The following is a 16,235-nucleotide window of genomic DNA, read 5'->3' as shown; positions in this document are numbered from 1 at the left end:
TCATCAAAGGCAAATGCATATTGGCAAAGCTGTCTTATGCTTTCAATTTAAGACGTATTTCCAAGAAGGGAAGGCTTAAAGAATATTATGCCTAATCAAGTCACACATGTAGGCATGATTTCTGTGTTCTTTTCTCTTCCCAAAGACAGGGGCTAATGTAAATCATGAAAACATATCTTCATTCTCAACCAAATGGGCTTCCAGAAAAATAACCCCTGGCTGATGACTCTCCTCTCCCTTCTCTTGCACCCCCATTTGAGAAACGTGTCCCACAAGGGTATCTGTCATGACTGGATGGAGTGATGCGTCCCCACCCCATCTCTGTTTAGTGATGTGTCCACGTCCCCAGTATGGCCGTGTCACAGTGTGTCATGGCCCACAGGGCTACAGTCCTCAGGAATAAAGTACCCCAGGTTCCAAAAGAGTCATGCGGAGAAATTCTACCCATTATCTTCTTAAAATTTCCAAACCCTGTGCAGCTTTCAGAAACCAACCACATACCCAATTCTGCCAACGTCCTTTTATGATAAAATTAAGTGAATTGAAGTTCATTTCTGGAGTGACAACTCTCCTACAGCCTTAAGCCTGTGCGGCTCAGATTTTTATCCAGGCTTCGGAATAAAAACAAACCAGTTACACACATTTACCAGGCACATTACCATTAGTAAATACATTAGCACATATACTGCATACCGTAATTTAGTCTCAGGCCTTCAGAGAAAAATTTCTACTGAATCACAATTAAAAGGAAGAATTTAACCTGTTGCATATTACTGAGACCCACCCCATTAACAAATATTAATAGAAAATTCATTTTGTTTCTTGGAGTCTTCAAATTTATTTTAAATTGGGGTAAGAGCATAGAGTTATTGAATCCTAAGTGGAATAGAACTTAATTATTTATGCAAAATGCATCGACAAAATGTTATCTAAAGTTTCTAACATATTTTCCTTTTTGTAGTTTCTCCAAGTGAGATATGTCAAGAAGCAGCTTTCCCGTGATGGGCCTCAAAAATAAATGGAAAGAAAGAAATGTAACAGATGGCTCAGATTAAATTTGAACAGTGATAAGTAATGGCTTTTAGGACAGCTGGGTAATGTACTCTTTGCTCAAAAACATGTTTGATCTGAAACACAAAAACAATCTTATGGTTTCCATGAAAGTGGAAAAAAAAATGAAGCTGAATAGTGGAGCAAATTGCTGGGTTTGTCTCCAATATGTTCTGTGCTGCTCTGAGACCCATATGTTCTGTTTGATATAAATGGGAGATAACTGAAATCTAAAATTCTTACACTTAGAAGCAGTGATCAAACATTTTACTGCCACATATTCACCAATAGCTGTGGAGAAAGTAAAGAATCACTATCATCCCTAAGGTCTGGAGTACAAAAGTGAAGCTGTCTTAACTGTAAACAATTTAGACCCTCCTTCGTTACCAGATTGCATGCAATATCCTACAGCAGAGGTGCTGAGACTGGAGCCCAGGCTACCCTGAAGGAGGCAGTTTGATCACCGGCAATCAAGACTCATCACAGAGACACTCCAGTAAAATCCACTATTCAAAGAGCACCTACAAAAGAAGTGCCATTAAAACATGCAGTTTTGCTGGAATTCATTAATTTCACAAGCCTACCGAATCCTGCCTCAGAGATTGGCAACTGTGTCGGCCTACGAGGAAATTCAACCGCAACCAAGAACAATCTACAACACTGAAGCCTTCCAATCTGCAGAGACAGCATCCCACACGTGCGGAGAAGGAGGAATGGGCGGCTTTGGTTTGGGAGAACTGGAATATGCACATGGAGAGGCATCAGCAAATCCCCTCAGCGGCAGCTCCAAGAACACCATCTGACTTCTCGAATTACCAATCTGGACATGGAAGGGAGCTGGAAAATTCTGAAACCTGCCAGATCCTCATTTCAGATGCATATACAAACTCTTGCATGTCTCAAAGAAAGTCAAATAAAAGGAAGATAGAAATAAGAAAAAAGAAGACACCCACTCCTCCACCTGAAGCAGCAAATGCCACGTGAAACCCTGTGGCTGCAGCACTGAGCAAGGCCTGAGGTGTGAAGCACAGGCCTCCTGGTGACCACCAAGCAGACCCCATCACGGTGACTCAACCGAGCTCAGCAGACCCCATCACGGTGACTCGACCGAGCTCAGCAGACCATGTCAGTGACTCGACCGAGCTCAGCAGACCCCGTCACGGTGCCTCGTCCGAGCTCAGCCAGCCTGAACACACTCAGGTCTTGTGTATCTGGATCTCATCTGCAGGGGAAGTAGAGAGGAAGACAAGACGAACAGGCACAATGCTCTCCAGGCTGCTCTCCAAAGACAAAGTGAGAAGGGGCATGGCACTGGTAGGACACAGGGCAGCTTCCTGGACAGGAATTCCAGTCTAACACGACAGAGCTTCTTTCTCTGCTAGGCCGCCCAAAGCAACAAGAAAACCTGAAGTGAGCGTCCTTATGCAAATTTACCTCAAATACCATCACTTTTTTTCTTCTTTTTCTTTTTTTTGCTTCAGGGTTAGAGGTTAGAGATTCATCAGTTGCATACAATGCCCAGTGCTCATGGGGCAGTAAGCGTCTGCCTTCGGCTCAGGTCATGATCCCAGGGTCCTGGGATCAAGCCCCGCATCTGGCTCCCTGCTCGGCAGGAAGCCTGCTTCTCCCTCTCCCACTCCCCCTGCTTGTGTTCCTTCTCTTGCTGTCTTTCTCTCTAAGAAATAAATAAAATCTTTTAAAAAAACAAACAAACAAAAAAACCACCCAGTGCTCATCACATCATGTGCCCTCCTCATGTCCATCCCCCAGTTACCCCACCCCCCCTCCCCTCCAGCAACCCTCAGTTTGTTCCCTGGAGTTAAGAGTCTCTCGTGGTTTGGCTCCCTCTCTGATTTTGTCTGATTTTATTCTTCCCTCCCTTCCCCTATGATCCTCTGTCTTGTTTCTTAACTTCCACATATGAGTGAGATCATAGGATAATTGTCTTTCTCTAACTTATTTCACTTTTTAAGATAACAAAGGATCGGCTTGAGCAGGGAGCTAACCTGGAGGAACAGACAGGAGACCCGATGGTAAGGAGCGGCGAGAACCTATAACCAATCTGAGGCCCCACCAGCTGTGGGGCCTCGGCCGCCCCTGGAGCGGGTGCCACCACGGGCCACACCTGCCCGAGGGGCCTCAGGGGTGTGTGCGCGGAGAACCCTCTGGACATTCAAGCAGTGGGCAGTAAAGTTTGTGAGGATCTCACTGGATCCTCCCCCAGGTGACCTCCCCTGCCCATCAGTGAGGCCCAAACTGTGTCCCTTCACTGAGCACTCCGCTCACCCCGGACGCTCCTCGAGGAGGGGATCCTGGAGATGAGTCTGGCTCCCTCCTCCTCTAGATGAGGAGATCCAGAAGCAGAGACGTTACACTACACTAAGACCAGACTGGAATTTAATCATAAAACAGCTAGGACGCATTGAGTCTTCCGTGTTCAATAGTTTGTTTTATTTCGCTTAATCCTCACACTCCCCTCTGAAGTAGTAATTTCTTATTTGCACTTTATAGATAAGGAAAATGAAATGGGAGGGCGTAAAGAGCATGCTCAAAGTCTGGGAGCTTAGAAGTGGCCTGACTGCCCTGGGAACCACCTGCGGGACCAGCCCCCAGCTGACCATGCCAGCTCAGCCTTTCCCACCCCAAGACACAGGACGAGACGCACAATGACACGTGGCCCAGGAGTGCCTGTGCCTTGAGCATAGTGTCCCCACGTGGACACAGAGGCCCGGGCAGCAGGGTGAGTTCTATTTGCTGGGCAGTCCGTTCTCCACTTGGCTTTATTAAGCTGCCACCCAAGCGGAAACAAAGCACTGATAAAACAAGAAGCCATATTGATTCCTGCTCAGCTATAATGGAATTCAGTCAAGGAGCAAAGTGGGGCATCATTTTTAGAAACTCTGCCCATTAACACTTTATTGCTCCTAAAATCTGTAATTAGAACACATTGGCTCTGAGTGCCCAAGTGCACACTGCTCCATGCAAAAGCAGAGAGATGGACCAGAACTGCTGGAGATGAAGGTTAATTACAGACCTGACCCTCCGGGTTCCTCCTTAATAAGTCTGTGGCTGCTGGAGGGTCCACAGCTAGTGCTAGGTGGCCAGTCACGCACGTGCCTGGGCTAAGCTGTCACACCCAGTACAAACACGAATATAGGTATGTAGCTGTGATGTTGTCTTGCAAATGTGATTCCCAACCACCTTCACTGACTTTAAAGGCATCCATTATGTGGGTGGGCGCCATCTGATGAGTTGAAGGTCTGAAGAGCAAAGGCTGAGGTGTCCGGAAAAGGAAGTCTGCCTCATGACCATGACTTCGACTCCTGCCTGAGTCTGCAGACTCAGATCTGCCCTACAGATTTTGGACTTATGCCCATACAATCACGTGAGCCAATTCCTTAAACTAAATTTCTTTCTAGACACGCAGGTGGGCACGCGCGCACACACACGCACACACACACACACACACACACCCCTTGTTGATTCTGTTTCTCTGGAAACCCTGACTGGCACAGTGGTAGAGAGATAGATATGGAAATAGACTGTTACAACAAGACACCACGAGGGATATATACTGACCTGGAGGTACATCCAAGCACGCTGGGGGCATGGAGGGGGAGCAACAAGCTTCGTCAGCACGAATATGGGAAGGCAGGTCGGAGAGACCCTCTTGGGAAGGTAGGCTGGACTAACTAGGTGGCCAAGCAGACATGTCAGGTAAGGAAGGGAAGGTACAGACCCACAGAGAGAAGGTGTGGAACCAGAGACGGCGTCCAGGAGGAAGGAAGCCTGGCTGGGCGGGATCCGACAGGAGCTTCCCACCCCTCACGTGCTGCTGGAGAAGTACATACAGAGGAAAAGCTTTAGAGACCACAGCGGGTCCGTGGGTTGCAGCTAAGAACCTGGAATTATACACTGAAAGGGTCCTATCTGATTTGCCATCAGAAAAGAGACTAAAATCCTATTCCTCTCTAGCAGGTGCCTCAATATCTAATCTGCCTAGGCCTTAAATTCTGCGGGGTTTCTAAATTTCAGTGGTTTTCTTAACCTCTAATCAAGTGTTAAACAGGGTGTTATGGAACCCAACAAAGCCACTGAGAATCTTTAAACAGGAGCCACATATGAAACTGTGCTAAGTGAAATAAGTCAAGCAGAGAAAGTCAATTATCATATGGTTTCACTTATTTGTGGAACATAAGGAATAGCATTAGGAGGACATTAGGAGAAGGAAGGGAAAAATGAAGGGGGGGGAATCGGAGCGGGAGACGAACCATGAGAGACTATGGACTCTGAGAAACAAACTGAGGGTTCTAGAGGGGAGGGGGTGGGGAGGATGGGTTAGCCCGGTGATGGGTATTAAAGAGGGCACATACTGCATGGAGCACTGGGTGTTATACGCAAACAATGAATCATGGAACACTACATCAAAAACTAATGATGTAATGTATGGTGACTAACATAACATAATAAAATAAAATTTAAAAAAAAGACAGATGTGGAAACCGAGCATTTTATTTCAGGCCAAAATAAAAAAAGTAATTTTTTAAATAGGGATGCTGAATATATAAAAGGGAAGGTGTAATTCAGAGCACTGAAGAGAGTCTGTTCTTCACAGCTCAGAAAAAGAGAGCAGTGGTGAGACCCTTAAAAAAGCCTTTCCTGAGAGTCACTTAGGTTGTTCTTTTAAAGAATGTTTGGACACAGAGAAAATATAGAGAAGGAAACTAAAATTACTCATAACCCACCAACTGGAGGAACGGCCATTAACATTCTGGCACATTTCCTTTTTTTTTTCCCTGTTCAGGAACTCTTTACATGTTTGAGATCACATTATTTATATAATTGTATGGCTCCCTTTTTCATTTAACATCATTTCAGAAGAGTCGCCTTATGTCCTTAGAAAAGTCTTTATAAATATCATTTTATATACACCTGAAGCTAATATTATACTGTATGTTAACTAACTGGAATTTAAATAAAAACTTCTTTAAAAATAATTTTTAAAAAGCCTTTTAATGGCACACAGTATCCATCATTGCTCATAGTTTGCCAAGCCTCCACTTTGCCAAGGTGGATAATTTCAATTAGCAAATCCCCTGAATGGACTGTGGCAGACTTGAAGAGCCAGGAAGGATAAAATCTAAAGGGAAGGGAGTCACAGTTCAGTTACAACTTTCTTTCCTGATTTTGCTGGGAAAATTCAGTCTATTTGTGTTTGCATTTTCCTTAATCACTTCTCTCAGAGTCTTTTCTAATAAAAACAACTGTTTTCTATAGCAGTGGGAATTTATAGCAATAAAAGGAACTACGGTAAAACAAAAACGTCTTGCACTCACGGCCCAGCCCCTTGCTCCTCCACCCAGTGTCAGCACATCTCTGCTGCAGGAGCAGAGGCAAGGTGGGGAGGAGGAACTGGGCTATTCTACAAACCCCCCCCAGATCAGATGGAACCATTCTGGGGTGACCTGACTGCTTGGCAACAAAGCCTGTACTTGGACCCAAGGCTTCGACTCCTAGCTCTGGCTCTTTTTGTTATTAACTCATAATATTCTCATACAGTTGCTCTGCTACTGAAGAATCTGCTTTCTGATCCAGTCCATGCTTTTCAGTGGGTAACATGGATCATGCCAAGGACAAGTCAGTGACTGGCTATCCCTGTGCCTTGGGCGGTGCCTGCCCAGCGGACAGGCTTTTCATGCCAAGACCACTTCTCTCAACAGGGCAGGGCAGGCTGCTCAGTGTCTCCAGGAAGAACATACTTATATCAGAAGCAATGGCACATTCTAACAGATCCATGAAGATGGCTGGGCACCAGGAAACCTCAAGGGAGGCCACTGAGCATAGTCCTTCGTTAGTGCCTGTTCCTGCTGCAGACTCAGGATGATGCTCACTGATTTAATGCTGACAGGAACTCCAGCACTCACCTGCTCTCCTGGCTTTCTGCCTTAGGCTCACCCTTCACCATCCAGCTCCGCAATGATCTTCACCTCCTGTCTGCTGTCCATCAGCTCTAGTCCTTGGTCCTGATCCTCAGCTTCCACAGATTTCGCAGGCACACTCGGCTCCCACTGGTCTCACCCCATTCCCGCTGGAAGTCCTATCCTGGCTACCTTATGCTCAGGTGTGCACAAACTGCCCTTCCAAACAGCAGAGTCCTGTCTGAGAGGAAAATGCTCCAGTCCAGAACTGTAAGCATGCAGATGTATGGAAAGATGGAGGTAGACTGGTTTTCTGATTTTTCACTAAATACACAGGCTTTTCACTTAAATGCCATTTAAATTCAAACTGATGCAGGAGCAGAGTCCCATAACATACCATGGATTGTGAGCTAATAGGGTCTGAAATGTCAAGCCAAAGAAAAGCAATCATTTAGAGGAAAAAGAGCAAGGGGGTAGAATACGAAGGATCCACAGAGGGCAAAGACGTAAAGATGCTCCCCAGACCGAGCCAACGCACTCCTTAAGACAACATGAGGTTAAAAAGCTTTCTTGTGCAACATGGAATTTGCTTAAACTAAAATGCTTTGTAATGAATCCAACAGGCAAGAGAATCACATTGAATGGCAACTAAGGAATGCAGCAAAGGCTGCTCCCTGGCCCTTGCTACCAAGTGGAGTGGTCTCTGGGACTGGAGCGGTGATGGGAGTCTGTTTTACATGAGTTTAAGTGAGAATGAGTCTGAGCAACCTCACAAGAACACTCCGTGCCATAGCCATCCTTGCAGGGCTCAACATGGGCTCAGCTATCTTGGGATGGCTTCGCGCCCATGAGCTAGAAGCACTTCACTGAGCGCCAGCTCCTTGCACTTCGCTGACACAGTTTAGTGGAAAAAGGGCTCGGACTGAGAAAAACTCATGCTCTAATCCCCGGCTCTGCTATTTGTTAGCTGTGTGATTTTGAAGAAATCAGAACTAATCAAAATCTTCATTTCTGTAACAATTAGGATGCTTTCAGCTGCAAGTCGGAGAAAATGTCACTGACACTAGCTTAAAATCAGGAAATACGTTGGTTCACTTAACTAAAGAATCCCGAGGAAAGGGCTGACTCCAGGGGAGTTTCATCCAGTGGCTCCCCTGTGTTACCCGTGGTCTGCTCTCTTTCCCTCTCTCGGATCAGCCCACTGTCATGGAAGGCACCTGCTAGCTCCGTCCCTTGGGTGATTATGGTGGCATGCTCTCACACCTACCTTCCTGTCCCAGAAAAAGGGGTCTTTCCCCAGAATTCTCCCAAAGTCCTACAAATCACTCTGACGGGATCAGCATGGGTCACATGACCTCCCCTGAACCAATTGCTGCAGTCAGGGATTTGGAATTTTCTCCTTGACTTTACCGAGATGCACTTTCCAGAATCCCCAGACCGTGTGTAACTTTCATGGAACAGGAAGGAGAAGAGAAAAGTGCGGCTCAGTGGAGGTAGTCAACGTGTATGTTCTCCAGGAGTATCTTCAGACTAAGAGCAGTGATATGTAGAAGCATCTGCCCAGCGGCTAACACAGGACACAGGGCAGGTGCTCAGAAAGCGTAGACGTGTTCCCTAAACAAGCACCTAAACCTATCCAGCTATGGACAGCTATAAACAGCAAACCTCCCACGTAGACCAGTGCTGAAGGGAGCAGGGAGTGGCGGACCCACACTGAGTTGGAGCTGGGGTGCTGGATCTGGCTCAGACCCCATCCCTGAGTGGAGGGTGAAGGTCACTTGACGCTTGGAGTCTCCTTCTGCAAAGGTTTTCTGTGAGGATCAGCTATGAAAATATTTTTTATGGCCCCTGGCATATGTTTAAAGTGTTATGAAAGCGAACCACAGCTAGAGAAATATTTTCATGAACATTTTGTTAAAATATAACATGTCTTCCAAGCAGTGCACACATGAGAAGCATCCAGCCCGATGAATTCTTACAGAGCGTGCACACCCATTGAAACATAGATCCGTAACCCAGACGCACACCCCACCCCACTCAGCCACCATCACTCTTAATAACAGCACCACAGTTCCTCTTCCGACTATTTGAACTTCATGTAAATGGAATCACGCTTTGTGTGCTCTTTTCTGTGTGCCCTGGCTCCTTTGCTCAGTGTTGTGTTTGTGAGATTTGTGAGATTTATCTACACTCTTTTGTGTAACACTAGTTGGTGTTTTGTAATTTCTCTATAGTATTCCATTGTGTGAGCACATTTATTTACACATTCCTCTGTATGTAAGTGATGGACACGTAAGACACATTTCCGGTTTGGGGCTGTTAGGGACGCAGCTGCCTGGAGCACTCTCGTACACATCCTTTGTACATCTACGTATGCACTTCTGTTGGGAGTACATACCTAGGAGTGGAACTGCTGAATCGCGGAGCGAAAAATATATATATACCTAAGTTTGCCATTTTATCTGAATTTACAGGCAAAATTGTTCATAATAGTCCTTTATTGTCTTATTAACATCTGTAGGGTCTATAGTGATCCCACTTTTCATCCCTGCTATTAGTAATTTGGTCCTTCCCTTTTTTACTGATCTTGTCATAAATTTATATTAAAATCTTTTTAAAGAGCCAATGACTGGCTTTGTTCATTCTCTCCACTGTACATTTGTTTTCTGCTACATTATATTTTGTTCTTTATTATTTCCTTCAAGTTCAATTTCTTATCTTTTTCTAAATGCTTGCGATGGATATGTGGATTATTTTCAATTTCTCTTCTTTTCTAATAAAGCGCTTAAGATCATTATTTCCTTCCAACTGTAGCTTTAGCTGCATCTCACAACGTTTATAATGTTGTATTTTCATTATCATTCAGTTCAAAATATATTCTAATTTCTATTTTCTTTTTGATACATAGAGTATTTAGAAGAGTATTTAATTTCCAAACATTTAGGAATTTTCTATTAACTTTATGGGTTTCTAGCTTAATTCCTCAAGTCACAGAAACATTTTGAATGATTTTAATCTTTAGAAATGTTTTTTGCCCAACATATGATCAATTTTAATTTAGTAAAAATTATATTTGAAAAGAATGCATATTCTATTTGGATGGGTGCAATGTTCTGTGTGTGTCAATTAGGTTAAGTTTGCTCATCTTATTCTCCAGATCTTCTATACATTTGGGTTGGTTTTCTGGGGTTTTTTGTTTTTTGTTGGTTTTTTTTTTTTTTGTCTGTTCCATCAATTATTTAAAGAGATGCTGAAGTCTAATCATGATTGTGCATTTTTTCTATCTTTCCTTTGATTCTCTCAATTTTTGCTTTATGTATTTTGAAGTTACATCAGAGGCATTAAATTTATGATATTGTGTGTTCCTGGTCAACAGACTCTTAGGGGTTTTTTTTATGATTCTTTTTATCTCTAGACATACTTCTACCTTAAAATCGACTCTGTATACCAGTACAGTTACACCAACTCTCTTTAGGTGTTTTCATGGTATCCTCTTCCATTCTTTTATTTTCCTATCTTTTATATCCCACATTTAAGATGGCCTCTGGTAAGAGCACATAATACAGTTTAGTTTTTTAATGTCAATCTTTAATTTTCAGCCACCTAGGTGGCTCAGTTAGTTAAGCATCTGACTCTTGGTTTCAGCTCAGGTCATGATCTTAGGGTTGTGAGATTGAGCCCTACTTGGGACTCCACACTAGGCGTGGAGCCTACTTAAGATTCTCCCTCTCTGTCTGCCCCTCTACTAAACCTCCCGTTCTCTCTCTCTCTCTATCCAAAAAAAAAAAATTAGCCCATTTCTTTTTTTTTTGAGAGAGAGAGCATGCCCAGGGTGACAGGGGACAAGTGGGAAGGGAGAGAGGGAGAGACAGAATCCCAAGTAGACTCCATACCCAGCACCAAGCCCCACACAGGGCTCAATCTCACAACCCTGAGATCATGACCTAAGCTAAAATCAAGAGTCAGACGCTCAACCTACTGAGCCACCTAGGTACGCCCCACCCATTTAATTTCAACACCATCACTGGTGTATTGGGGTTTGCACCTTCCATCTTATCACTGACTTTTTATTTGTTCTGCCTGCATTACATTTCCTTTTTTTCTCTCCCTTATGCCTTCTTCTTGATTGAGTATTTTTATTACTTCCTTGTTTCCCCTTACTTGCTAGCTATTCTTTTTGTGGCCACCCTAGAAATCACAACAGGATCCCTGACTCATTACAGCATTAACACAGTCATTGCATCCAGCATGATGCTGGAACCTAAGAACACGTCCCTCCCACACAGTCAGTACCTGGGTGAGTTTACCACCTACTTGCCTCTCTCACTGCTCTCCATTTCTTCCTGCATCTCCTGCTTCTATGAGGAGCTATTTTCCTTTGTCAGAAGAACTCCCCTTAATATTTCAGTAAGAGTCTTTTCTCAATGCAATATCACAAGTTTTGTCTGGGCATGTCTTTATTTCACCTTTATATTTGAAAAATAATTTCAGTGAGCATTATATTTCTGGGTTGACAGATATTTTCTCCGGTTGCTTTCCACATTTTCTCTTCAACTTTAGTTTTACTAATTTTACTATGATATTCAGAGGTGTGGTTTGATCTGAATTCATTCTATGATGTTGAACCATATGAAACTACCAATATTTAACCTCTCTATACCTACAAAATGGCTACTTAGTAGATCTTTTAATATCCAAGCTTTGGTAAACTTTCTTCAGTTTTAAAAAAGAAATCTCAGACATTATCTCCTCAAATATTGCCTCTTCACCATCTTCCTTCCTATTCTGGGACTCCACTTATATGACATGCATAGTAGACCTTTTCAGCATATCCCACATTCATATACTCTTTTCTAGAGTTTTTGTCAGCTTTGCTCTGTTATTCTTTTTTTTTAAGTTTTTATTTATTTATTCATTTAAGTAATCTCTACACCCAATGTGGGGCTCAAACTCACAAGCCTGAGATCAAGAGTCGCATGTTCCTCTGACCGAGCTGGCCAGGTGCTCCTGCTCTGCTGTTCTGCCTGGTTATTTCCTATTGACCTATTTCCACTTCACTGATCTGCTCTCCTGCCGTGTCTAATCTTCTGCTATACCCATCACTAAGTCTTTATAAATTCAGTGCTGGTATTTTCATCTGATTATTTTATTCATAGAATCTATTTCCCTCGGGGTGCCTGGATGGCTCAGTCAGCTAAGTGACTGACTGTTGATTTCAGCTCAGGTCATGATCTCACGGTTGTGAGATTGAGCCCCACCTTGGGCTCCACACTGGGCGTGGAGCCTGCTTAAGATTCTCTCTCACCCTCTCCCTCTGCCTCTCCATTCCACCCCCCACTCACTCTCTATCTCTCTCTCTCTTGTTCTCTCACTCTCTAAAAAAAAAAAAAAATCCATTTCCCTGGTAAAATAATCTATTTTGTCATCTATTTTCTTGGACATAGCAATCACAGTTATTTTTTTTTTTTTAAGATTTTATTTATTTATTTGACAGAAAGAGAGAGATAGTTAGAAAGGGAACACAAGCGGGGGAGAGGGAGAGGGAGAAGCAGGCTTCCCGCGGAGGAGGGAGCCCGATGCAGGGCTCGATCCCAGTACCCTGGGATCATGACCTGAGCCGAAGGCAGACACTTAACAACTGAGCCACCTAGGCGCCCCAATCACAGTTATTTTAAAATTTAATTGTGGTAAGTATAATAACTATAAGCATTCTTTACCATGTTTTTGTGTCTTGGTCTTGGCCCTTCATCCTTGACAACTGAATGCCAGACATCACCTATGAAACTGCAGAGGCCCTGGTTGACTTGATCTTCTTACCTTCCTCCTTGGTTAGGCAGCCAAATTAGGGTCAGGTCACTTAATCCAATCAAGGCCTAACCCTCATCATCATTGTAAGGATAATTCTATCTCTGGTTTTTCCACACACCTAGGGTGTGACTCATCAGGGGTCTCAGCTAAGACCTAGGATGTGGGTTCTGACCCCTCTTTCTTAGAAAGTCTGGAATTCCAGTTTTGTCTCTCTGGCATCAAGAGACTGCCAAAAATTCTGCTCTGCTTTCCATATCCTTCAGATTAGCCTTTAGCTGTGCAACTCAAGAATTAGGCAAATGCCTCAGGGGAGAAAGTCACAGGTGTTGAACGTTCTTCCGGTGCGTACCTCTCTTCAGGATCTGGAGAACTGCACTTTGTGTGGGAGGACAAAATGCTCTGCTGCTTTCTCTCTCTTTTCCATGCCTTTACCCCGACAACTCCTCCCCAGTTTCTCAGCCTCTTTTGCCAAGAATTGCAAATGCCCAGAGGGAAAGAGCAGCTTGCAGATGTTGGCTCTCCACAGGCCCCATCTCTTTTGGATCTAGGCAAATCCCAGTTGCTTTAGCAGCTGCCCAATGCCTTCAAATATGCATCTTCTGTTTTCTATTCAGGTTTTCTAGTTGTTCTTTGCAGGAAATCTGCTCTGCTGCAAACTAGGTCAACACAGCCAAGAGAGGGGAAGTCTGTAGTTCAATCCTGATGATCATAATGTTCTTGGAAATTGCCAAATATGAATACACACTGTGTGAAAACACCCTTTAAAACCTTAGGTTAGGCTGGACGTTCAGCTGAGTAACACAGGGCTCAGCAGAACTTCCACTGCCAACAACTCTGTAGGAGAGGCTCTGATCACAGGTCAGCAAACGACAGCCCTCAGACCCAACCCTGCCTTTTTTCTCTTCTTACAGGGCCTTTTAAAGGGTTGAAGAAGGAGAAAAGAGGAGGAAAAAGAGACAATGACCTTATCTGGCCTTAAAAGTAAAAAATGTTTATCATCTGACCCTTTACAGAAAAATCTGCCAATCCCTATTCTAGGTCATCTCTCATTCTTTTAAATATTAATTGTTAGTGTGTATTAATATATATATTAAATATCTGTTAAATAAATATAGGAAGTATAGGATAGAGAAACAATTTTATATTAATTGCAAGATGTGTTTTGAAAGACTAACAATAGAAGTACCCAATATGCAAAGCCCTCTGGGCTTATTTTAAGTAGTATATCTCACAGCACTCACAGGGAGGCTAGATCAGGGAGGCTAGATCTTTTGGAGCTCATTTTGCAAAGTGTAAATACTGAGTCCTGGGAGTGACGAGGATTGGCCCACGGGAAAGGTAGTTTCAGACTCTGTGGTGTCATGCTGTGGACCACCTGCATTCCCTACACGTAATGCATTAAATCACTTAGGAAACAGCTTTAGTTCCATGTCCTCGCATGAATCCTACTGGATCCTGCCAACTTCTTGCCCGTACTCAAACATATCGTCACTTCTGAGCTGACACTCTCCCCAGACGCAGTTGTAAGAACAAAGAACATGCATTAAACCCACCGAGAGAGCTTGGGTGGCCACAGCCCACAAAGTTGGAGAACCATACTAGAAAGCTGTCCTCTTGTAGGCAAAGACACCACCTCAAACATATGTGCCAAGGGCTTGATATTCAGGCACCAAACACCTCCAGGTCCTGCTTCTAAGAGCTAGATGCTTTCCATAAAGGCCCCAAATTAGAGACCTTGGTATCTGTGAAGGGTCTGAAGGGTATATTAGAGTCTGGCACAGCACCAGCCACACTTACTCAACATTGACAGTGATAGTCAGAAGACCATTCTCTGACCACCCGACATGGTTAAAAACCTGAGAGTGATGGTTTCCCCAAACATAAGTTAAGAACATCATCATATGCCAGCTAAAGGGGCTGAAACAGAACACTGAAACCCACAGCATTTTCCACCCATTCCTTTCCATACACAAATACACGAGGACTTAGAAAAGATTCTCATTAATGGTTAATATCTGAATAATGGAAAAACACTGAAACCTTGGTTTTCATCACTAGGGGATTGGCTCAATAAGTAACTGTATTTCCATACACGGGGCACTGCCTGTCAGTATCCACCAGCAGAACACTGTTCAGCAGACCAGGGTAAAGGAGTCTGTATTTTTACAAGTGACGAGAAAAATCTGGAGAATTATAGGATTCCATTTTTGTGCCCAGAAAGGCATGGGGAAGGATATTCACTCAAATGTCCTTCACAATGATTATTTTGGGGTTCTAGGATAAAGTGGGTGATTTTGATCTTATTCCTTATACCTTTCTGTACTGCCCAAATAGTCACCATTCAGCATGTTTCCTTTTTTTATTGTGTATAATGCTTTAAATATAAGAAACCTGCACATGAAAAAGGCATGGAAGGAAATGAATCTATGTTTCCTTTTTTATCAGAAAGTAAAATAATACATTTCCACTGTTGAAAAAATTAAAACAGATTTCATCTACTCCATTATTCCCACCTTATGGGAGACAAGAAGAGGAGCAGGTCCAAACACAAACTTCCCACATTAGCTGATTAAAAGAAATTTCTAAAAATACAAAGCGTCAGGGCGCCTGGGTGGCTCAGTCAGTTAAGCATCTGACTCTTGGTCTCAGCTCAGGTCTTGATCTCAGAGTCATGAGTTCAAGCCCTACATTGGGCTCCACCCTGGGCATGGAGCCTACTTTTAAAAAAAAAAAAGAAAAAGAAAAAGAAAAAAGGAACACAAAGTATCAAAGGCATTGGCCCAGAAATATAAAACATAACTACTGAAGCAGGACAGCGCCCTTTCAGGCCGGATGGATGTATACATACAGTTGTTCTGGCACATAACAAACGAGTGTCTCCCACTAGACGGACACCAGATCATCGGACAGGCTGGCCTTTGTCAGCCCAGAAGCCCATGTGTGACGCCACAGAAGACGCCCGTCCCGTCACCACATCTGCAGCAATAACACCAGGAGGGAGATCTCGACAGAGGGCATCTACGGCTTTAAAGTCACCTTCTCCTGCCTGAGTTCCCCATAAATCCAGGGACTGGTTTGTAGCAAATTGATAAACTGAATTTCTTGAGAAAGGATCAAATGAATCAAGGGAGAATTAATGAGATTTTTCCCACAAACCTTTAAGAACAGTGGGCTTGCTCTCTGCGCCTGGTCAATCTCACTGTGGAGCTTGTTAAAATTAATTACATAATTGAGCACTCACGCTGCTTCCAGCTGCCGGGAGGCCCCTGGAGGAAGAGGGAGGAAGGCAGAGTCTAGTCTGAAAGAGCCATGATTGGGCAAATGCTTCATCCCTGGGCATCAGGAGCCACTTGTCCCCACCTGGGCAAGCCCGCCCGCTGGGTCCCTTCCTGAGAGGAAAACTCGGCGGAAATGATCCCAATAGTCCGTAATCACTTTGGGATTGTGGCAGAGCGTCCG

General features: G+C 43.8%; 1 protein-coding gene across 4 annotated transcripts in view; it reads right to left on the bottom strand.

Annotated features, from left to right (window-relative positions):
* PTPRN2 (protein tyrosine phosphatase receptor type N2) overlaps positions 1-16,235 on the bottom strand; it is an 814,855-nt gene that overhangs the window by 663,499 nt on the left and 135,121 nt on the right. For 2 of the 4 annotated variants that reach the window (XM_032394360.1, XM_032394356.1), the window contains exon 1: positions 1,635-2,515. The exons of 1 other annotated variant lie outside the window; for it this stretch is intronic. In XM_032394360.1, coding sequence (XP_032250251.1) covers positions 1,635-1,812 — 178 coding nt within the window. In that variant the 5' untranslated portion in view covers positions 1,813-2,515. Of the gene's footprint in view, positions 1-1,634; positions 2,518-16,235 lie in introns of those variants that run through there. One more of the 4 variants, XM_032394357.1, reaches the window with a different exon arrangement.

The sequence above is a fragment of the Phoca vitulina genome, unplaced genomic scaffold (assembly GCF_004348235.1).
Source record: "Phoca vitulina isolate PV1807 unplaced genomic scaffold, GSC_HSeal_1.0 scaffold80, whole genome shotgun sequence".
NCBI classification, from domain to species: Eukaryota; Metazoa; Chordata; class Mammalia; order Carnivora; family Phocidae; genus Phoca; species Phoca vitulina.
This window is presented reverse-complemented; position numbering and strand designations above follow the sequence as displayed.